We start from the raw sequence: 23,630 nt of genomic DNA on the forward strand, positions 1-23,630 counted from the left end.
TTTATGTAAACCACCTCAAACCTCTTTCAAATTATTGCCGTAAAGAGTTTTTCATACCACTCGAGGGCTAGAACCTCTAATTAGACTTTCCATAAGAAACATGTCACCAGAAAGAGTGTCACCAGAAGGTGTAATCAAGAGATTTAGAACATTCCCACATCCTATGAAAGTTCATTACCCTGCCTGCATTCTCTACCTATGAAGTTTTATAACCTGCAGCAGCAGCCCTGACCTCAACTAATCTCTGTATCCATACGCAAAAGAAGTATCACTCTGTTGTAACAATCAAGGAAATGTAATCTCCTCATTCTGGAGACCTAATAAAAAGAACATGGTCTCAGATATATTAATTTATATGCTAAATGATAACTATCAGCATTATTTAGGCCAGTTTTGAGATATCCCCATATTAACAAGGGCTAGTAACTGTTTGCCCTAGGAGATCAACTGGAAAAAAGATGGATGAAACCCAGCAGGAGTAATGTCACCCCTCATCCAGCAGATCCTGTCTTTCTCAACTCTGTTTTGTTTCACACCTTCCTGTCAGTCTGTTTACAGGTCTCCAGAATATGCTTACATGCACTGATCAGACTGAATTTGAGTTGTGTAGACAAGCAGCTAAGGCAGAATTTGCAATGAGCTTTGCTTAAAAGCCTCTAATAATGCTTTGACTGAACATCCTGTAAAATATTGTGATTAACTCCTACCTGTTAAATGTATCTGTGTTTACAATGGTAATTTGCATGATATTTGTATACTAGGGGCAAACTGAACTTAATTTGTTCCCATCAGGCTTTCCCATTGGTTTTGCAAATGGTTCAGTGATTAAATACCAATGTGAGCATTGGTCTGTATATCACTCCCTGAAAACCACCTTCAAACAAAGAGTAATATTCAGGGCCTATTAGAATCTCTATGCACACTACCCATCTGTCTAAACAAATCAAATAAAAAAAGGAAAGGAAAAAATAAACTACATTAGAGTATTTGCATAAGGTATTTACAGTATTATAAGGAAGACTTATAATTGATCAAAGCTTCTGTCAAAAACACCTCTTGTTCTGATGTGTTCTTTCAAGCATCAGTATTCAGTCTAATCTTGTGATTTAAAAAGTGCATTTTCCATCAGCAATCAAAATGCTGTCTCCAACGACACTTCTTTTTAGAGAATTGATCAAATTCTGTGAGCTATTTCATTCACTAGACTTGCCTGGCTTTCCCTAGGTCCTGATTCCAGTGCAAGAAACACAGCAGGATGAACTCTTAAGTCAAGTCAATCCCATCTGCTGTGTTACTCAGCTTCAACAGTTGCATATCATATCTCTCTCTCTAACCAGCTTTGTTTCTTTTTGCAGCTGTATCTTCACCATCTTCATTTACAATGAAAACTAACACACTGAGCACAACAGTGCCTAATTCTTACTACCCAGGTAACCAGTTTTTTTCCTTGGTTTCCACCCTCTATAGACCTTTCCATAATAAAAGCATACATATTTATGTTATTTTACTTCTTGCCATCAGCATTTAATGTATATATAAGAAACATAGCGGTTGCTAACAGTAGCTTTCTGAAAGGAAACTCGGGAACATGTATCAATCATTTACTGTTCTCTCTCTTTTTACCTTTCCTGCATTGACCTGCTTATGATGTATGACAGATCCATTTGTGCCAACTGCAATTTTAGGTGAGAACATTTCCCTTTATCAAAGTTTATTGCTGAAGTAATTTTGGAAGTTGCAGTTCTTGGGGAGCAGACAATAGTATGCAAAATGCTGGAGCTTTATGCTAAAGGGAGGGGTGGTAGGCTTGGCTACACTGAGGTGCTACGGGCAGTTATCAGGTTTGATTATTACTGTCATAGTGCAAGTCAGGGGAGAAAAGACAAATAATTTTAATATGTGGATTTGCAAGAAAATGTTTATGCATGTATTTGGAGTGACACAAAAGAATTTGATTATAGCAGCAATTGAAATAGTTTTCCTCATGTTTTTTCTGTTTTATCACAGAACTGAAGATGTCACTTTTTAAAAATAACTTCTTCCTAGTTATACTACTCAGAATACAAAAAATCAGGCAAAATACAGTCCTGGCCATCTACCAGCTATCATGTCTTCTGACAATTCTGCAGTTTCTGACATGCTTGTCAAAAAGTGAAGTTTCAAAGAGGAGATGGTATTTTGAACAGCAAAATGATAACATGACACTTGAGTATATAGTTTATTATGCATCAAGTGTCACAGGGATGAAATAAAACAGTGAAACTGTAGGTTGAAACCATACAGTTAAAACGTAAAACATTTCCACTTGGAATTTAGGAAAATCTATTATCCAGTGTCCAAAAGAGAGAGGTTTCTGCACAGTGATAAATAGTAAGCATGAGGCGCTATTGCATTTTCAATGCATAACTCTAACCCCTTCGTGGCTTGTATTCGTTTACACCTCCTTCCCGTGCTAACTTTAAAATAAACAGGGGCAGTTTTTAGTAGCAATTCAAAACATAACAGTGCACTGCACCAGGAAGTCAAACTCCTTAAGTGTTAAGCCTATTCATTTACTCATTTTTTAATTTATGTTTTCACAACAAATATTTTCCTGTCTCCTCTTTTTTCTTCCAATCACTATAAAAAATTTAAGAGCCCTTAACTGATTCCTGCCCTTAAACTGTAATTTAAACAGGCTTAGATAGACACAGAGTGAAGCATATAAGAAGTAAAAGTTTAAGAAGGTGATCTTGAAAATTTGTTATTGTGAAAGAATATTTAGTGCAGTGCACTTCAGTGTGATAACTTTGAGAAGGAACTTCGCTGGTTTTATACATTATGTAAATCTGGAAGAAGGTAATGGTAGTGACTGTAACAATGTAATAATCTGCATGCAAATGAAATTTGCAGTGCCTTTTAACTGCCTGAGATGTTAGATTTTTTTGTGTGCTTTAGCATTCATTCAACGCTTCATGCAGTAGATGTTCTTTCTGACCTTGTGGGTGGGCAAGGAGAAAAGTACTATTATCAGGAGAAAAACTTTGAGATTTCCTATCTGTATTATTTAGTTAATGCTTTATTTGGTTATTTTTGTGGTTCTTTTCTCTGTAATAACAATGATAAAATTATTTGTTAGCTTTTTTTCGCCCAAGAAATAATCTCTAAGCAAGTAATTCAGCTATCAGGCAAACACACACTGGGAAAAATAAATTCTTGGATTTTACTAAGTCTGTAAAATCTTTTAATTAGTTAGGTGTGTATTTTATGGCCTACTACAGCAAACCTGTGCTTACTCATCTCAGAAAATATTTCAGTTGTTTCACTGTATAAGTATTTTTGTAACTTTACATGTTAAAAATTTAGTACCATTTTATGAACAGAGATCCATTCAGATTAGATCTCTCTCCCAATATGTGTTTATGACTGTCTGTGCAGAAATAGTGTTGTATCTGAGGTAAATCAAATCAACTGTGCTTGAGCTGGTAGAGGAATACAGCTGTTAACAAAGTATGCAGGGTTTTAATTACAAGTAAAACCTGCTCTTACTGTCTTCTGTTATCCAAAGAAGTTGTGTTAAACTGCAGGATCAAGCCCATAGTAAGAACTAAATGATCTTCCCTCCTGAGGAAGGTACAAGTCTGGTAGATGGTGGAGTTCAGCTTTCAAAATCTGCTAGAAAAGCCACAGAACACCTACTGTTTCCAAAGTATATTACTTAATCAATGTTGTATAGCTCTACGGGAATGGGTAAGTGTACAGTAGGACAACTGCAGCTGTAGGAGTATTTAATGCCAGGCAAACTTCCCATTGCACAGGGACTCTGCATGTGGACGAGCCCACCCTTTGAAAAACTGACAGCCTGAAAAGCTCATGCTACAGTGCTCAGAGGCAAAGTAAAAAACTATAATATACATAGCTCCTAATGTACTATATAAACCAAGGATTAAAAACACTATTAAACACTTTATTTAGAAAAGCTTAAATAATAACTCCTTCTGTATTAATGAAGCTATAAGAGATTAAAAAATGGAGAGATGAAAAACAGTCCAAAACTAGGGAGCTTAGGGAAGAGATTCAAAAGTGTTAGGCTGATGCTTGCATAGCAAAAGTCTGATAACTTTGCCTTCATCTTAGTTACTAACAGTCTGTGTTGCAAAGAACTTTGCAGTCTGCAAAAAAGAAAAATACATCCTCAAGTTTTCTAACCTGTTTCTAAAATTGAAATAAGCAAGCCAAAAAATCATTATCAACTTTCTACACTTTTTTTTGTCTTTTTGTGTCTTAGCCACCTTGTAGTTTTCAGGTGCCATTTCAGCAGCAACATACTGTACCTACACTTGTATACCACGCTTCATGCCATGCATCCCAAGGTGCTTTGCAGTACAATTTTATACCGCATCAGACAAAAGTTGTAAAATTTTATGACTAAAAGATTATTCCCTTTCCTCTGCATTAGACCAGATTAGCAGACTGGCAAGAAGAGGACTGAAATGGCCATACTCATATCCATACATTTTTCTCTGCTGTTTTTGGTTTAGGTGTCAATGCACAGTTCATATTGACTGTATGCTTAATGAGGACCAGATTTCATTTGTCTTAGCGGGAATTGAGAGGGCCTCAAACCATCTTTGAAATATGATTCATTGAGCTTTCTGGCTTTAACATCAATTTTCAGTAGTACAACTAAGACCAGAATCTCACCTTTAACAAGGTGTGTTAGTATTTTTGGAGCATACATGAGAATCTGGGACCTTTTCATACAGAGTATTTGTGGAACTTTCTGCTATAATGTATCTAACTTATGAATGTGGAAATATTATTTTAATGCTTCCCTTTCATATGGCTTATTTTACAAAGTAATTTTTTTTTACAAATACCTTATTTTGTAGGCATTATACAGATTTTTTTTTTCAATGTTCAGTCAGATAGGACTAGTTTGAATAAGTCAAAGCACCATATTAACAATTTTTGTTAAAATTAAAAAACTCTAAGATATACAAAATTATTATTTGAGTAAACAGATAAAATATTTGTGGTGATTCTTGGACCTTAGAATTTGGGGTGGGTTTTTTCTCTTGTCGAGTCTGAATAAATTTTTAGAATTCCATCTATACAGGAAGCAAGTCATATTGCTTTCTTAGGTAGAGTGCACTTTCACATCTATTTACTTCTAAGTATAGGTTTTGATCTCATTTCCGTCTGTGTGAGTTGACTCACAGTATGATACCTTGGCTTTAGCAAATCTAATTTCTACTGTGAAACAGAGATCAGAATCTCACTCATTTAGGGAATCATTCTGTGAAGACTAAATTAAAAACATAAAATTACCTGTAATTATTAATGTAGTACTGTTGCTTATGCCCTGTTTCCTTTTTCTCCTCCTCTTTTTTTCTCCTGATATGTATCTTCTTAAAAGTGCCAATCAATGGTAAGTTGCCCATTTGCCCCATGGAAGAGATGTGGAGGGTTGGGAGAAGTATGTGTCTCATAAAAATTTTAACCAGCCCACGGGGGTCTCCTGTTTGTTGGCTTGCATGTCAGTTGACATATAACATTCCATGCCTAATGTGGTGGCTCATGATGCACCATGGTCCTAAAGCATGTTCAGCAGTCAGTCAAGACATTTTTTCCTTCCCAGATGATCCTTTGCATTTGTCCTCTTGTAGTTTGTCTCCAAGTGTCGTTTTAAGATCTACATTTCCATTGCAGTCCTAGCTTGATGAAACCATAAGCCATTTTGTGCATCTTTTTATTTTGCTCACTCCAAACATTTGCTCTAAATTTGCAGTGTAAAATATAGCACTTTAATAGTCTATGAAAAATACAAGTCCAGTTTCATTCCATGGGACTTGTTGAAGTTTCAGAATGAAACTTCTATGCAGTTTAAAACAAAATGCCTGTTTTAAAATTTGTTTGCAATCAGCTAGCAATATTTAAAACAATATTAGAGTTTGGACTGCTCTGCAATGCTTCCATTGTAGAACTATGGACTTTGCCTCATTCCAATCAGTCTTGCAATTTCCGTGTGTAAACTGCTCATGGATTTACTGTTCTTCTGGTGTAGCCTTCACAGACAGAACCAATGCTGATGGTGTCAGATTTCTGCCATTCCTCTAGAAATCTTTGTAGTTTCTATTTCTTTTAAGAAGTGAAAATGAGCCAGTACATGATGAGATAACTCTTTTTCTAGATGAAACCCACACGATGGTCAGTGACACAAGCAGCCTGGTACAATCCCACACCTATAAGAAGAGAGATCCAGTGGATGTGCCCTACCAGACCGGACAGCTCCATCCAGCCATCCGTGTAGCTGACTTGCTGCAGCACATCACCCAGATGAAGTGTGCAGAAGGTTATGGATTTAAAGAGGAGTATGAAGTAAGTGTCAGGTCTGAGGATCTGATTATTATGTCTTCTGCACCGTTGGTTGTATGTGTCTGATGCTGAGTTTTTACAAGTGTGCATACTTGCATTTTAAAAGAGATGGAGTTTTTTCAAACTTCACGCTTTGTCATGCCAGCTTCGTGTTATAAAAATTGGTTAAATATGTAATTGTTTAGACTGGTATTTGTAGTATTAGATTTACAAAACCCATGCTTCAGGCCACTTCAAAAGTCACAGATGACGTTTTTTTCCCCTGGAACGTAGAAAACAATTCATTCCCAGGAGGACCTAATCACTTGTCAACTTTCATTTGTTTGGCTGACTTAAACAAGTTTGTTCCTGTGAGGTTTTTTATGCCACTGTTATTTAAAAGTGATAGAATTGAAAATTCTTGTGTTTGGAAAATATTTGCTCATCAGCCAAAACCTTTTATACCAGCATTAAGCCTAGAGGAAAACTACAATTAATTTATTTTAAAAAAATAAAATCAAGACTGTAAAGTGGAATTTATAGTGCAACCAATGACTTGGCTTTTTAACTACAGTGGATCAAGTGATTCTGCTGAAAAACAATTTCCAGGAAAATCACTTAATTTTCAGCCTACCAAGTGATGAATGGCATCCCATTGCAGACAGTAGGTGTAGTCATGACTAACACCAGTAGATGCAATACATTAGGGTGAAGTTTGTTAATAGTGGCAGGGAAGGAGGACTTAAAATAGTGAAACTGGAATTGAAAAACTCCTCTTTATATATGGAAATTGTTATAATCAGAATGAGCTATAACTAGCCATATATTTGAGGGTTTTTCCATTGAACTACTGCAGTAATGCTATTTTTCCTCCATATGCAGTGAATGCTCAGTATATTCTAGCGCTGCAGAAGAAAGGTTGCAAATCTCTTTGTTTACATTTCTGTCAGACTGATTCTGTCCTCTTTACAAATTTGAACTAGACAACAAAAGAATTTCTTCCTTATGTATTATCAGAAGGATAAATGTCCAAATGAAAAGGAAGAAATAGTTTGACAGGGGATTTGTTTTGAATGAAGTCTCATAGATGGTTTTTGCTCTAACAAGACAGCAGGATTATATAGTCTCACCAGGGAAAGAGTTTGATTCAAGAGAAATTCACACAGGATTCACTCTGAAAATAAATCTGTGGAACAGAACAGAAAGTAGAGTAGCATATTGCCCATTAGGAGCACTTCAGAGGAGTGCAAGGATACAGAGCACTTGCTGTCATGCGCAGTTTTAAGTGCTTTAATATAAAACTTAATAATTAGGGCCTCTATTCTCAATAATTTGGGCTATAATTCACCATATAAGCACATACATGTAATTTTATGCCCTGTTGGTGTCATGCACAAGTTTTCGGTGTAGCATAACTGACACAAAGGATAAATGTTGAAAAATTGTCTTTGAGCAGTAGCAGGCTGGTTCTTACTTGCTCACTGCTCAGCTCTGCGTTAGGATTTACCTGCTTGGGATACTGAGTATCTGTAGCTCCCTATACTCGGGGGTTTGGAGGAACACCCTGTTTTGCAGGATTTTACCTTTTTGGTTCCTGTCCCCACAGGCAGGGTCAGGCTCTTGCTCTTGGCTGGAGAGACCGATACTGTGCCTGTCTGCGGAACCAGAGCACATGCAGACGTGTCCTTAAGGCCACGCCAGTAGCAACTTCACTGCTTGCTTTCCCATCTGTTTTTCGGGTGTGGAAAGAACACGAATGCATTTCTGTAAGCTGTGGAGCTAAATGCAGACCTTTATTTGCGGCCTAGTGGAGTGTGAATGGTTGGGATTGCACAGAAATCCTTAAACTCGGGGAATTTTCCGCATAGCTAGTCTGCAGTGGTTCTTTAAAATCCTTTCTATCCCCTGCCAGACCCTTAAGAAAGGAGAGATTTTAGCTTGGTTCCAGTGGTGCTAGCTGTTAGACTGACAGGATAACATTGGCCTGATTTCCCAAGCACCCCTACACTGATTGTGGATTATTTAATCTGTTCCCCAGAACTACAGCATGGGAGAGCTTTTATGGCTCATGAAGGAGCCTCCTTGCTCTTCTTTCTGCATTAAAGAAACAAAGTAACTAGAAAAGGGAAAAGTGGTTTCTGAAATACATCACTTCTTCCTCCTTACACCTGTCACTTTTTGGTTTTAGATTCAGTACTTTCACAGGGATTTCACTATATCCTTTCACAAAAACATCCGTCAAAGGGCCATAAATCCAAGTAACGAGTTCATCTGCTTCCAAACAGATCAATTAGGCTACTAGAGACCAGCATGGCTTGGCATAGCTAGGGCAGAAATAGATAAATTCATTAAAGTCTTACAATTTCAGATAAGTTTTATTTTTAACCCTGTTTTTGGATCAACTTAAATTAGTGACAACTCAGTGTAAAGTGGTTCTTTGCCAAATTGAGGTTAGTTGACAGAAGACAGTTCCAAATCGATTTCAGAGTGTCCACACAGGAGCTTGGACTGCTTTAACAAAATTGATTTTAAAACACACCTTTAATTAAACCAGTGCAACTTTGTGTAGATAAAGCCTTGAAAAATCAATTTCACATTATGTTCCATGACAGGGAGTTCTGAGCTTCCATTATCTCAAAACCAGAGGTTCCTTTGAAAAGCCAAAATTTGCAAAGGGTGTCCTGCTCAGATCAGCCTCACTTACTGTCACTAGCAGGACTGTGTCAATAACAGAATTTAAAAAAAGCTTCCTCCATGTAGCTTTGTCTTTAAGGCTTTCCTCCCTGTCAACTGTCTCATTTTTCCTCTCCTCCTCTTCTGTCGAGCACATCCTTTCTCAAGGTTTTCTGGCAGTTAACTGTTTCAGTCCAGAATCATTAAACCAATACTATTTCAAATACAGTTATGTTATGTACTGTCAAGATAAACTGCACTGAATATGTTCCTTCTGTGCTGCATGGTCTTCATTCTGATGTGTTGCACCAATGTAACTGAACTAATGTCTAAATTATCATAGTTAAATAGATGAATACAGGTTCAGGGTGCCTGTCAAGGTCAGGAACATGAAATGCATTATCTAATGTGTGTTAAACAATTTGTTTCAGTTTAGCACTTCTGAGCACCTGTTATAGATTGGTAAAAGTATTTAAAAATAGGTTATCTGGCCGTGGTCATTGTTCAGCTATACCTTGGGTGATTGTGGTCAAAGGTGATCATGAAAAAATGGGTAATTTAAAGAGAATTTGGAGATTAGTGTTAAAAATAATTGGGGGTATGACAGAAATTCTGTTTTAATAGCAGTATATTCATTTAAATGGAACTTCAGAAGATATGCTAATGTAGATATGTTAAGGCAGATGTGGTAATCATCAGTAAAACCCAACTGGCTGAAAAAATTTCATTGGCAAGTGGAATATCTGGGATAAGTACAAAATGGTTTTAAGAAACAAAATGGGGGAAAACACCCTCTAAAACCAGTAGAAATACAGATCCTTGTTTGGGGAGGCAGAAAGTATTGCAGACAAGCAGGAACTTTTTCATGGAGGATGTTTTCCCCATAGGTGCCTACTTTGGGATTTTTTTTTTCTAAACCACTCTTAGAATAGTACACACTTTTAATTAAAGGTGTGACTTTGAAAGAAGTCTGATATAATTTCCATTTTCTGCTGTCATGCATTGCCATAACAGACTGGAATCCTGTCACTCATGCCCAGTCTCCAGTCACATCTTTTCTTTCTCTTTGGTTCTCGCTGGAAGACAAATTTGCCGCCACGTGACACTTTTAAGACTTGGGCTTCTGGGGCCCTGTTCTGAAATCTTGAAAATAGTAGGAAAATTGAGTATTTTTTTAATGTTATGTTATTATAGCTACTGGTAGGACCCAGCTGGCCCTATTTTTTCCTGCATGTTCCTTGTGACTCCAACTAATCTTTCTCACCTCCAACCTGAACATTCTTATCACGCCTTTTTCTCTGATTTTATTTGATACTCTGCAACACCAGCTGAGGCAGTCAGTACCACAATCAGTGCAGGTTGTTTTCTATCCCACAAGACCCAAATTACACAGAAAACAGAAAAAAGGACCCTGGAACATTGGGTGAAGATGGGTGCATTAATCCACAGTGTAAATACAGGAAGGATAGCATATGTGTCTTCAAGAACCAGGAGTACGTAACTGTTTCTCTCACTCTGTTTTTGTAATGCAGGGGAAAACTCATTAGGGATTATAAATGTAACAGAGATAGAGACAGAAGTGAGATAGTGGGAACTTGTCCAGTGAAAATGGCATGGAAAATTCTTAGAAATAATCATCCATAGAGATCACTGCTGTTACTTTTTTTCAAGTTTCACCTGTTTAGATGGAGCTCAGAACAATCGCGGAATGCCCAGTTCCATTGTTAATTTTTAATACTGGAAAGTTGCAGTGGTTTGGTTAAGCCATATATTACTATGTAAGTGTTCTCTCATCCACAACGAGGGATCAACCCCAGCAAATGGGGATATAGAGGTCCTTTATACAAGGCAGGTGCTCCTCCTTTATCAAAGGAGTTTGTTCAGACATAACCACTTTCTTCACACTGCTCTGGGATCTGCAAAAGCCTTCAAAAAATACCACGTAACTCGTTCCTGGTTAGGATTATCCCAGACACTTGAGCACAGGAAGACTTGGTGCTGTGGAGGTCATATATAGGGAGGTTGAAAGAAGCAGTAAAAATGAGCAATTGCCTTATGCACAAAGCATGCTTTGGTTTCTAAATCCTAAGGTACTCCAGATCAATACGAAATTGTTGAAATAAAGTAATCCCAAACCTGAAACAACATTCACTGGTGAATAGCCTGTGTTAGTAGTGACAGCTTCCCAGTGCATGGCAGTGTCCATTTAAATCTTGTAGAACAATGGGTGACTTCCAGTTGTTGATCAGCAAGAATCAGTTGTCAACAATTTTAACAGTATGGCAGTTTGGGCTTTTTTTCCGTTCAGAGGAAGGACACTTAGTTTGCTGAATGTCTGTTGTCAGAGAGCTTTATGCAATTCTAAACCTATCCTTTATCAACCTGAATTTCTCTTCTTAACAGATTTCACATGGAGGAGAAGTGCTGTCACAGTGCTTAATATGATTCACGTTACACTGCCTTATGTCACAGTGTGGTTTACTGCCCAGTAATCAGATGTCCCACAACTTTCTAAATCACACTGTTTCCCTCTCCCACTCTTCCTTAATGCATTCTCCTCCAATTTAAATAAAAGTGCATGTATATGCAGAAACAGCTCTCTGATTTGTTTTGTTTAAACAGGTTTAATTAGAATTTATTCTTATCACAGAAAATAGATTTAGGCAGGTCATGGCTTCATTAGAAAGGCTTTGTGCTTTTATCTGTTTGAATAATAAAATTTTAGAGGTGTATAGACTAGAACACTTTCAGTATCCTTAGGATTACTCTCAGTGGGTTGTAGGCAGCTGTTTGCTCATGCTGTGATTCAGCTATTTTTGGTACTGATCAGTCTGTGATTTACTTGGGTATGGACCTCTTGATACCTTCTTCTCAGCAGCCTCAACAGTCTGAACTGTGTGTGATCTTAGGCAGCAAGGACACCTAACCAAAACAAGGATACCTAATTCAGCCAATTTTTTTTCTTCATGAGTCTTGTATGTAAAGTTTAGACCATGCTTTAAGGAAAGCCTGGTAACTTTGAAGTGCATCTTTGATGACCACTGTATCCCTCTAAGCAGTTAAAACAGACTGGTGGTATTGATCCACTCAGAAAAATGTTCGTCCACTCAAAAGCCATGAGATACAGATTCTTAAGCTGATCAATTGGATGGATAAACGAGTGCAGGTTGTTCTTATGTAGAAACTCTGACAGCTGTTTCAATCATTCTCTGCTTCTGCTGAGTCTGATAGTCCTGGTTCATGCTGAGAAAAACATGTGAATGAATACAAAATATGTCAGAAAGAAAAAATGCGCTGTAACGTCATTTTTCTTGATCTTGAAAATGCCCTGGGAGTCTTTTCCATGATCAGATATTTAGCAGACATTTGTTTCATATCTCAGCGTAGCTGGACTGAAAATCTAAAACTAATTTAAAGCGTGATAAGCACCTCTGATGTTATTCCTGATCCTTAATGAGTGAGTCTACATAAGCATTTAAAATAGGTAATTTTAACTGTTGCTGTGGATGTGCCTCTGGAACTTCATTATCCCATGGTAATAAAGTTTCAATTTGCTTTAGGAGGTTGTGGGGTTTTTTCCCATCTTGAGTCCAGCCATCACAGCAGTCTTTCAGAACTGGTTTTAATATTCCTCCCCTTTCTCTGACCTATAACTCCATCATTAGGATCTTTTATTCTCTGAAGACATTGCAAAATCTTTCTCAGTTTATTCTGGAAAGGTTTGTGGGCATGTGCAATGTAAAATTGGAGCAATAAAAGAAATCATTTCCAAGTTTCAGTGATTATTGTCAATGTAGTACTGAGCAGGTCTTTGAAAATCCTGTATTCACATGTGATAAGTCCAAGTAATTAACACAGTGGTTGTATAATATTAATGGAAAGAATTAACCTTTTCCATCCTACTGCTTCCTTCCTACATGTTTGGATGTACAGAGGTATATTCTTATTAATAACAAGCACATATCATTCCACTGTTTTAGCGTGGGAAATCTGTTGAACATTATTCTCCTGCCTGTCTTGTCTTCATCCCCTTTGGCAGCCACAGGTTGAGAGGAGTCAAACTGTACTAAGCAGACTTCTCAGTATATTTTACTCTGGTTGTCCATTAGTGAAGTAATTTTTGCTGACTGATCTTGCTGCTATGCTTCTGCTAGTATCAAATTTATGCTCTCTCTGTACCTATTGAAATCAGGGTTTAATTTCAGATTTAGCCAATCTATGTATTGTTATGGGCGGTTGAGCACGACAGTAGGAAACCAAATGAGGCCACTGAACGTCATTTCAGTCATAATGTGAGTTTCCAGAGGGAAATCTGCGTGAATGGCTTTAATGCTCACAGCAGTAAGGTGATAGGTTAAACATTCTAAATGCTGGTGACATGTATGATTTGAAAGAAGGAAAAGTTTTTGAACTATTACAGGCTATTTGCTGCATATTTGCACCAGCCTGACTTATTAATTATTCAAATAAGACATTGAATATTTGATCAAAATCTGTAATCCCTTCTTCAGTTAACATATTATTTACTTTTGAAAAGTGCTGATGTACCATACTTTTCCCATTGCACCTGCAAAAATGAATTGGTCCAATTTATGTGCACAGAATAATACATTGTGCTTTAATGTTCAAGATATTATTCATTACTTCCTACTCATATAAGTCTTCTTACCTTCTTCATATTTTATTAGTGCCCTTTAAAAAGACATTAAAAATCAGTCAGGTAGTTATTCCATTTTAAATTATGCAGATGATGTTAAATGCAATTATAATCTATTAATTATATATACACTCTGTGTTTTCTATGGATTGCACTTATTCACGACAAATAATTAGGCATTTTAGTCCATTGCTGGTCTCATGATCAGAGTATTATTACTGGCTGTTTGTAAAGTGAGAGGAACACTTTTCAAATCAAATTAGCATAATTCAGCTATTGGGATTTTCAGTTAGCATCAGTTTATCCACAGCATATGTAAAATATGCAATATTTTCTATAATGCATTTGTTTTAAAGAAGTTAAAGTAGCCATTACAAATTTTTCAGGAAATTAAAATGTCTTTCTTTTTATGTAGCCTGTGGCTCAGAGTACCTTTTGAGAAGTATTCTATCTGAAATACATGGCTTCTTCTTCCATGTTTCCTGTTGTGCTTTAGTGATTGTCCCGTCAATGAAACAGATGCTCATCATTTTCTAGCAGGAATGATTCTTTTTGTTCAGCATACTGATTTGATGAGCCCAAAAGAGTCTGTGGGAAGTGTTAAGTCCACTGAAAATCTGCCAGGTCATAATTGGGCAGACGTGGGGGCTGGCAAGCTTCTCCTCTCTCCTTCTGGTTTCTTGCCATTGCCTCTGTCTCTGTGTGATAGCTGCTCCCCTGGTTACCCATCACACCAGGTCTCCGTGCCTGCACGGGTCTGCCTGCACTGTTGTGGGGCTGAGCTGTTTTCTGAGCTGCTTGGCTCTGCATCAGTCTTATTAATTAACAGTGAGGTCACCCTGGGTCCACAGTAAGTCATTTCAGAGGTGTAGGGGACATGGCCTGCCAAACAGCTGTGAGAAGATGCAGGCACCGTGGTCAGGCAAAGATTAGCAGTGTAACGATGGGCAGAAAATCAGTCTCCAGGGCAAAGCTGATGGGAAGTGCAGAGTACCTATGGAAACAAAGTAGCTCAGGAGGGGAGCAGAAGGAAAAGCAGGCTGGCTTTGGGCACTTGTGAAATACTGTCAGTGAGAGTCAGTATTTCAGAAATGACATGATGGCAGCATCACCCATGTAAAATTATTGGAGTTACTGGGTTTGCAGCTCAGTACAAGGCTGATGAAAATTCATAATATTGACAGTTCTTCACAAGACAGAAACAGCAGGTCAGAGTCACTCGATGTGAATCCACACACAAAAGCTGAAAGGTTTAGGTCTACAACATGATTTAGAAGCCAAGACAGAGAAGACCTTAAGCACATGTTTTCAGTTCAGTTGGTTTAAAAGGGATTTAAGGGATTGTTTTGAAGTTTCTTTGAATATGCCTTCTTTCCTGTTTTACATTTTACTATTTACATAAATGGAAGCCACACAAGAAACATCATAGACATGCTCATATAATGGTGGAGAAGCTTGAATATCTGTCCACAAAAATGGTGTGGTTTATTCCCCTTAAGGTCTTAAAAAGATTCATGACTGACAGTGCTCTGTTTTGGTCTGTGTTAAAAATAAATGGCATGTTTCTGTTAAAATCAACTGAGCTCAGTTATTACTCACCTAGCTTTAAGGTGTTTGCCTATGCTATAATAACAGTTGTTAATATATGGCAGAAAAGAAGTTCTTGTATCTACAAGAGATTTTTGCATCTCCAGGAGGGAGGCAATCACCACACACCAAAAGGAATAAAAAGAAATAAAGAAGTGAGGACCTTATTTGGTGCCCAGGCTGGGGCTGTTCAGAGGCAGACACAGCTATGGCTGCCTTCGGCTAACAAAGGGAGCCTGCAGTAAAGAGGACATAAGCCCTTTACATGAAATTGTAGATTTTTCTCTCTGCCCTATATGTAAAGAGTTCTTTTCTGACTAGAATGCCTCCTGCTGCTTACTTTGGGATGGTGGAAGCTTCCACACAGTGCAGTATTGGTTCCTGAAGTAAGCATAGTTTCTGATTTAGTCTGGGAGACGACAACAGGAATACTTGGCCTTTGATGCTTAAATACTGGGTTGTATCACAGAGCTTTTGATATGCTTCAGATTGTTTACACTAAATATCTATGTGAGCCTTCACTCTGCTTTTCTTTAGCAAAAATGATGGCCAAGCAACAGACTTCCAGTATGACATAACAAATGATCCTGCATCCTCTACTCAAGAAATAGGAGTAAAAGCATCCACCTGCAACCCCACATGAATAGTTAAAGAACAGAGGGGAGGGACTTAAACAGATGGGGAAAAGTTTGTAGTGCAAAGCTCTTTTTAGATTTTTCGTGTCCTGAAGTCCTCTGAATCTAAGCATGACTGGCAAGTTGAGCCACATGTTTTTTAATCTTGAGAAAGTCTGCATGCAACAGACTTTCTGTTGCAGTATTGCAACAGAATTGCGATTCTGAGATCACAGTATTGCTCTTCCATGTGCTGTCAACCATTAGTCATTGCCGGAACACTTTAGTGTATTGTTTGCTTGAAAAGTATTTCAGAACATTGTCCGCTGCATGAGGCTGTAATATCTGAGCTTTTGTTCACTTAGCCTTGATTTTTTTTATCTGCGGCTTTTTCTGTTTTTCACTGGTGTCTCTTGTCAAGCTGGACAAAAAAAAAAAAACCACTGAAGTAAAACTCTGCATCTCATGTTTGTAGTTTTGCTGATTCACCCAGTCATACTTCAACTCCAGCCTTTATGCTCTCTGTAATTGTTGTACACGGCTTCCCTAAAGTTGGCATAATAAACTATGTAAAGATTATATGAGTAAGTAAATCCTTAAAAGTGACACAGAGCTACTTTATCAGCTACAGTACCAAGTCTCTACTTTCTTTCCAGGACAGTGAAGTATCACTCATTCCTGGCTGCTGTAATACCCCCTTAGGATATTCTGTGCTGTGCCAGAGATCACTGTTACTTCTGCAATACTAACAGCAATTATTCATTATTTCTTATAATACAGGGAATTAGGAGCGCCCAAGCAGGTTTAGAATGAACAAAAGGAAATATTTTTCACACAGCACATAATTACATCGTGGAGTTCATTGCCTCAAGATGCTGTGAAGCCAAAATTATAAATGGGTTAAAAAATGGGCTAGACAAATTCATTATTAAACACAATGGCTGTGTGTAATTTCTGGCTGAGGAAGAGATTGCTCAGGAAAGCCATTGATTGCTAGAAGCTAAAAGGGTGTGCTGGGGAAAGATTCACTCTCTGTTTGCTCTGTTCTTCATACTTTTTTGTAAACATCTCCTGCTAGTTCTGTTGTAGAGAAACTAATTGGTTGTATGAACCTCCAGGTTGACCCAGTATTGCTGTTAACTCACATAAAAAGGAAAAAAATAAATCAGTGCTCCCGTATATACACAGCAAACAATGTGATGTGAAATGGTAATTCTTTCTCTTTTTTTCCCATACTGGTAGTCAGTTTCAGAACTAACATCATTTCAGTTTATAAAGAACACAAACTGCTTCTTAAGTCAGATAGCATCCTCAGTGTTTTCTACTTCTTTTCTTTTACTAGCTGTTCTCTTCGTCCACTGCCTTACTGGTGGACTGCAGGACTGCTGTGGACTGGGGCTGCAGCCTGATGATGCTGTTAAGGGAAATGGGAAAAAAAATAAATTCAGTTGTAAAATACTTTTATATAAAATGCATGTAGTTGCTATGCTAATCCTTGAGCCTTTATTCTGAGCAGTGCTTTATTCTGCAAAGAATCTTGTTTCTATTAATTAGACCCTTTCAAGAGAGTTGAATTATTTACAGTACATTGAAGTACTGGAATTAAACTCCTAATGTGGGCAGTAAACCACTTCCCGTGTTTTGGAAAGCAAAAGGGGCACCGTTGTCTGAATTTTGAAGTTAAGCAGGTTGAGCTTGCAAACCACACCAAAGCATTTGCTTTGGTTTTGCACTGGGAAACACATTTATAATCTAAGCAGATTTGCTGTATTGATGCTTTCCTAGTAGTTTTCTACACATTTCAGTTTTTCCACTGACTTTTTGTCACTTCTTTTACAGCATCAGCTGCTTGAATTTTAAGTTTTGATGGTTACATTGTGAATCAAGTCTATAGAAGCGACAGTAGATAGAACATACAAGAGTGTTTGAATACAAGGAAAATCACGTAAATTGCTCATGCTTTTTATATGTTTAATTGTAGATCTGGTTTGAGATTGACATGTTTTTCCTCCATTTGTCAGTTTTTTGCACAGCATTTGTGTTTATTTTACTGGTATTTACTAAGAACATGTATCTCTGGCGCACAAAGAAGTAGAAACGCTGTGCTATGTGCAGGATTTAGGGCTTCTTTAAAATTTAACTGTTTTGTGGATTGATTTTCATTTCTTGTTATTGAGACCGTGTGTTTCTTATTTTTTGGTGACATTTTTTAAAAACACTTTATTCCTGCCATTAATTGATATTTGAACATGGCTGAGGTGGAAGGACAGTCTAGTTGGGAAGCATATGCCTTTCATTTTGACATAACTAGGAGTATGTTTTCTTTTAGCTGAAGTATGCTACAGTGGAATTGCCTTAAATATCTTGTAAGGGATCAGGTTGAATCTTTTTAAAATAGGCATTTTCCAAGGGCCAAGAAAAGTTACTAAGTTTTTGTCTACCTGCACACTAACACAAAGGTCTGCTTGTGCTCCCTCAGTATTTATACTCACTCCCTGCAGGAGTCCCTGGAAACCTGACTGACAAATCTGGAAGTGTAATAGTAATGTAATTTTTTTTGGTGTCATGAAATATTTGGATAGTGCTACCCGTATGACTGTTTCAGTGTGGAGCAGCAGTGTTTTAGAGTGCTCAAGCTTAATAGTGCAATAATACTGGGGGGGAAAAAAAAAACCAAACTAAAAAGACTGGTTTCCTCTCTGTTTTCATGAAGAAAAAGGAAAAAAATACAGAAAGTACTATTTTAATTGTCACTAATACACACCACTTTTTTAAAAGCTGACATTCATGTGCATAAAGCACTGTAGTACTCCATTCACCATGCAGTTTCTGCCCACGCCTGGAAAAGTTTCAGCATCTTCTAATGAAAAACAGAAAAATTTTCTTGATTTATGCTGAAATTCAAGTTTGATCTGGTGTTCAAGAGTTTGTATTTTAAGTAATATGACAAGTTTAGTTGCCAGCTGTTATGACTACAGTGAAGTTATAGAGAATGATAGCTTCTAAATTCAGGTACCTAATACAAAAAAAGCCAAACCATACTTTCTTGGTTTCTTGGTTCTATGTCTCACATAGACTTGTAAATACATTCTTATGGATCTAAGATTCAGGTTGACTTAGGGAAAGGTAGGGAGCCAGAGTGGGACATGTAAGACCTTACCTCTGTCTTCAGCTACCTGAAATGAGATTGTAACCAGGTGGGGGTGGGTCTCTTCTCCCAGTAGCAACCAAAGGGAAAAAGTAAACAGCGTCAAGTTGGTGCCAGGGGAGGTTTAGATTGTATGTTTATTATTCCACCTAATGTCAGGATTGGAACATTTCAGTACCAGGTCACTCTTGTCCGTCTGGCTCACTCTTCATTTTATCTTGTTCCATTTGCAAAATTTGGCTCATAGAGTTTATTAATAAATCTAATGAAAATGGACTTTACTGGGTTGTTATTTTAAACAGCTAATAATTGGCTTAATGAGAAACAGATGCCTAGAATCTTTGTATTGTCTTCTAAGGGAAATATTTATATAGAGACTCAAATTTTTTAAAGTTTTATTTTATAGAGGGATGCAGAGAATAAAGGCATCTGCTGCTATACAACAGAGCTTTTATAATGTTGGCTTGCCTCAATTAATCCAGATTGAGTGCAGTGTTCTAATGAAAGGAAATGTAGAATAAAAATTTAGAGTTGCAATGTATAATAAATCTTGAAATGTCCACAGATAGCTGATAAATTGCTGTGTTTTGTTCAGTTTATGCAAAAAAATAAAATCAGAAGCAGATTGCAGAAGCCAGAATTACACATCAAGTCATTAAACCTCAATCTTCATTACTGAAGAATTGTTTTGATACTTAGCAAGATCAGAATCTGAACAAAAGAGTAGCTAGGTGACATGTTCAGAACGGTTCTGCACACCAGGGAAAAATCCACAGAATGTCATAGGTGTGATCTAAGTGCAGAACTATGATTGCTCATTTTCTGTTCTTAAGGCTCTGAATATAAATAATATTTTCTCTTTGTGACTGACCCTTTATTTCTTCTCTAAGTTTCATGTCTCATAATCCATTTGTGCTAATAAAAACTTGATAACTTTTCAATTAGCTCTCTTTACTTCATAAACAACTCACCTTCATGTCCCAAACATATTGTCCTTTAGAAAAAAGACTGTTCTGTGAAACAGTGTCACTTTTCTTCTTTTCTTTTCTTTTCTTTTCTTTTCTTTTCTTTTCTTTTCTTTTCTTTTCTTTGCTTTGCTTTGCTTTTCTTTTCTTTTCTTTTCTTTTCTTTTTTCTTTTCTTTTCTTTTCTTTTATTTTCTTTTTTCTTTTTTTTTCTTTTTTCTTTTCTTTTTTTTTCTTTTTTCTTTTCTATTCTCTTTTTTTTTTTTTTTCTTTTTTTTTTTTTCCCCTCGAGTCTGTTTGCTATATTACATTCAGGTTGTTAATTTACTAAATCTGCTAGATTACATTACTAGGATCTGCTGTACATAGCAATTGTAAAACACCACAAAACTAGAGGAGCAGAGACAATCTTGTTGCACATCTGCCCAGTAAGTAACTCATGACACTCAATTCCCATCTCCATCATTATTGCTGGAGATAGATTTTTTTTCTGTTAGTTATTTCAGTACTTACTTCACTTGCAGAGTGTATCCTCTGATTGTAGCTGTGTGAGTGATGAATAAGAAGGATGAGATATTTGCACTGGGACATTCAGAGATCCCCACTGTATTGCACAATGTCAGTACAAGTTCAGAAAACTTTTCAAAGCTCTTTGAAAGTTTGTCTCTTGGGCATCAGGAATATAATATGTGATTACATGGAAAGAGGACTGGACAATCCAAATGTCCATCAATAAGCTCCTGTGGATACATGCTGTAGTGGAATTGTTACATGTGCATTGTATTTTTCTACTGAGAAAATACTAGTACCACCTACCTGATGTTAGTTGAATGATGCAGAACTGCTCTTCAAATAAGAGCATTTAGGGATAGCAACCCCTTTTGTCCCTCCCTCATTGTTAGCTTCCACAGAGGACTTCCACCACACATTACCCATTAGCTGAGCCTGGGTCATTTTAGTAGCCTTAATTCAGTGTATTATATATTTGAATGAACTGTCTGGTTTTAAGCCAGGTTGATGAATTTCTACAGGGTTACCTCTCTTGGAATGAGAAAGTGCTGTATATACATTTCAAACATCAAAATAAGGCAGTTCAGGTTGGTGAGCTGCTGCCCTTCATTAGTGTGCCTAAGCAGACACTGTTTGTTCTAACGAGTAGTCTTGGGGCTGTATTGAAGGTCTGCTGTCTGTCAGTGTACAGTGAGCAAACTAAAAATAATTAGGTTAACAATTGACAGCAACACTTGTCATCATTGTCAATCCCATTACTGTCTCTACTGTTTTTATGCTGATTACCTTTATGTGCTCTTAAACACTCTGTATTATTCTTTGAGGGGTTTCTCAGACAGTTGGGAAATCGTCTAGGACAAGCACAATTTTTTTCAAAGTTTTTATCCACATTTCCATTAAGTGAGCAGTTGTCCAAAGGGAAGATGATTGACAGGAAGCAATTAGAGAGTGAGAGCCGGCAAAGGGATGTCTGGGAAAAGGAAACATAACTTTAAAACTCAGAGCCAGGATTTTTGAATAGTGAAGTAGCAGGAGCTCCTGTTGCTGTGGAAGTTCTCAGTGGCTCTGCTGTGCCCCATAACTGCTCTCCCTGTAGAAAGAAAGTGTAACAAATGATAAGCTCGGGGACTGGAATCCAGCCAGGAATAGTGGGAAATAGACATGTAGCTTTTAGACAGGAGATATTTTTCTTTAGAACAAGGAAAAAGCTGGCCTAAAAGTCAAGCCCAGAGGAATGACTGATTGACTTATATATATACGCTAGCAAACAGTGTATTTGCAAACAAGCAAAGCAGACATCGAGGCACCAAAGCTTCCTGTAAAGACCAGAAAATGTAATGAGCCAGCACAATGAAGTGCTATCGTTTTTTTGAAAGGGCACTGCAAGTAGACCTTAATCTGTGTTAGCATGCCCTACTGTTCTTACTTCCCTTGAAAAGTTCTATCTTATCCGCAGGGAAAAACAACAGTGTGCAAAATATTTGTGTTCCATCTGTGCACGCCAGTGTACTCAGGCTTTTATCTTGTAGTTAAATGTGATGTCAGTGTTGCCTTGTAGCAGAATTAAAATCTTATTATGTGAGCTTTGTTTCTCTCTTATCTTCTATTCAAACTATATTAACTAGAGCAGCCGAGACGCACTCATTGAAACCCTTGAGGCCCACTTAGTGAGCCAAATCTGAGGGGTGCTTTATCACTTCTGAAAGGTTAGATCAGCTGTGTGTACATTACAACTTGGATGAAGATAGGGGAGGGGTTTATTCACTTTTCAGATTTAACATTTGTTTGCTTTTGTTTCATTTTTCCACATACCGCTTTCTATTGCTTCAGGGAATTTTATTACATTGAAGGTTTTTCCAAATTGTGTGGTTCTAAATCACAAACAGCTTGTCTTTACAGGGAATTTGAAGATCTTATCAGGTTTTATGTGCCTGGGTTAGCTGATAATCTAAAGTCAGGCAGTTCTTGTGAATTCTGAGTTCAGAGCATTGTCTCAATTACAATGATGTATTCAGATAAAATCAAAAAAAAATTATTACTGGATTACCTAGATATGTGTCGGAAGACACCTTTCTTATCAGTGTATGTGTCCACCAGTTTAATGCTGATCACCTTGCATAAGAAATAATCTTCAGTAAGCAGAAGTGCCCAGGTAATAAATAGTCACTTTTCAAATAATATAGTTGCTCAAAGAATAATGTCACAGGCTTACATCGTCAGTCAAGTCATGGAAAAAAAAGTATTTTCCCATGGAAAGTATTTCCCACTTCAGAAAAGTTTCTTGGAACCCTTCAGCCTTGTTTTGTTCATTACGTAGCATATCTAGGCAATCACTATGTAAAACATGAGTGAACAGAAAATTGTAATGACTGCAACACGAGTTACCACTTCAGTCAAATGTAGACTTTTTCTTCTGGTGACTAAATTTTTTTTGTATTTTCTTCTTCTCTTCCCCTTCTTTCTGTCTCACTCTGAATTTTTCATTTTAATTTATTTTTTTATTTTCTTCCTTTAGTTTTCCTTTTTTTGTAAAATTTACACCAACTGCAAGCTCTTCTCTTTACTATAGGAAGAACAAATCCTCAGTCCTTGCCTTCTTTTTTTACAGCACATAGTATCTTTATGCCCTACTTTAATAATATTTCATTAGCTCTTTGAAACCATTCCCTGGGGCAAGCTTTTATTATTTGTAAAGTAAATCAAATATCAAAGTGCTAATCTTTAGGAGGAAAAATGGGCTAGACTCAGAAAAAATATTTACATCTTTTATTAGCTTTTTGAATTAACATTTAAACTGCACAAAAAGATTCCAAATAATGTTCTCAAAGCTCTAAGGTACCTAAAACCAGTTTTTAGAAACCATCTGCCTGCTAACATTCTGAGTACGTTAAAGAAAATCTAGGAGTGATGTACCTCTGAGTTCTAAGTAGCGTTGTGGAAAGAATGTTTTGCTTGGCAGAAATGGACTCGACAAAGAGTTTCCTGAATAAATTGGAAATTAAAAACAAGAGGTGAACAATCTGGTTATAATGGTACCTTGGAAACCTGCATTAGCTCAAATTCAATGTCTTCGCCTTCATACAACATTTTAAGACACTTCTCTGTTTTGGCCTCATTCAAACCATGTCATAGTGACCAGAG

At 37.1% G+C, this 23,630-nt stretch overlaps 1 protein-coding gene across 10 annotated transcripts in view; it reads left to right on the forward strand.

The window, feature by feature from the left end:
* Positions 1-23,630, forward strand: part of PTPRM (protein tyrosine phosphatase receptor type M) — a 442,084-nt gene that overhangs the window by 348,928 nt on the left and 69,526 nt on the right. For 4 of the 10 annotated variants that reach the window (XM_040065165.2, XM_040065393.2, XM_040065795.2 and 1 more), the window contains 3 exons: positions 1,356-1,430; positions 1,659-1,685; positions 6,173-6,360. In XM_040065165.2, coding sequence (XP_039921099.1) covers positions 1,356-1,430; positions 1,659-1,685; positions 6,173-6,360 — 290 coding nt within the window. Of the gene's footprint in view, positions 1-1,355; positions 1,431-1,658; positions 1,686-5,398; positions 5,411-6,172; positions 6,361-23,630 lie in introns of all 10 variants that reach the window. The other 6 variants (XM_040065318.2, XM_040065460.2, XM_040065877.2 and 3 more) reach the window with 3 other exon arrangements.

The sequence above is a fragment of the Hirundo rustica genome, chromosome 1 (genome assembly GCF_015227805.2).
Source record: "Hirundo rustica isolate bHirRus1 chromosome 1, bHirRus1.pri.v3, whole genome shotgun sequence".
Lineage (NCBI taxonomy): Eukaryota > Metazoa > Chordata > Aves > Passeriformes > Hirundinidae > Hirundo > Hirundo rustica.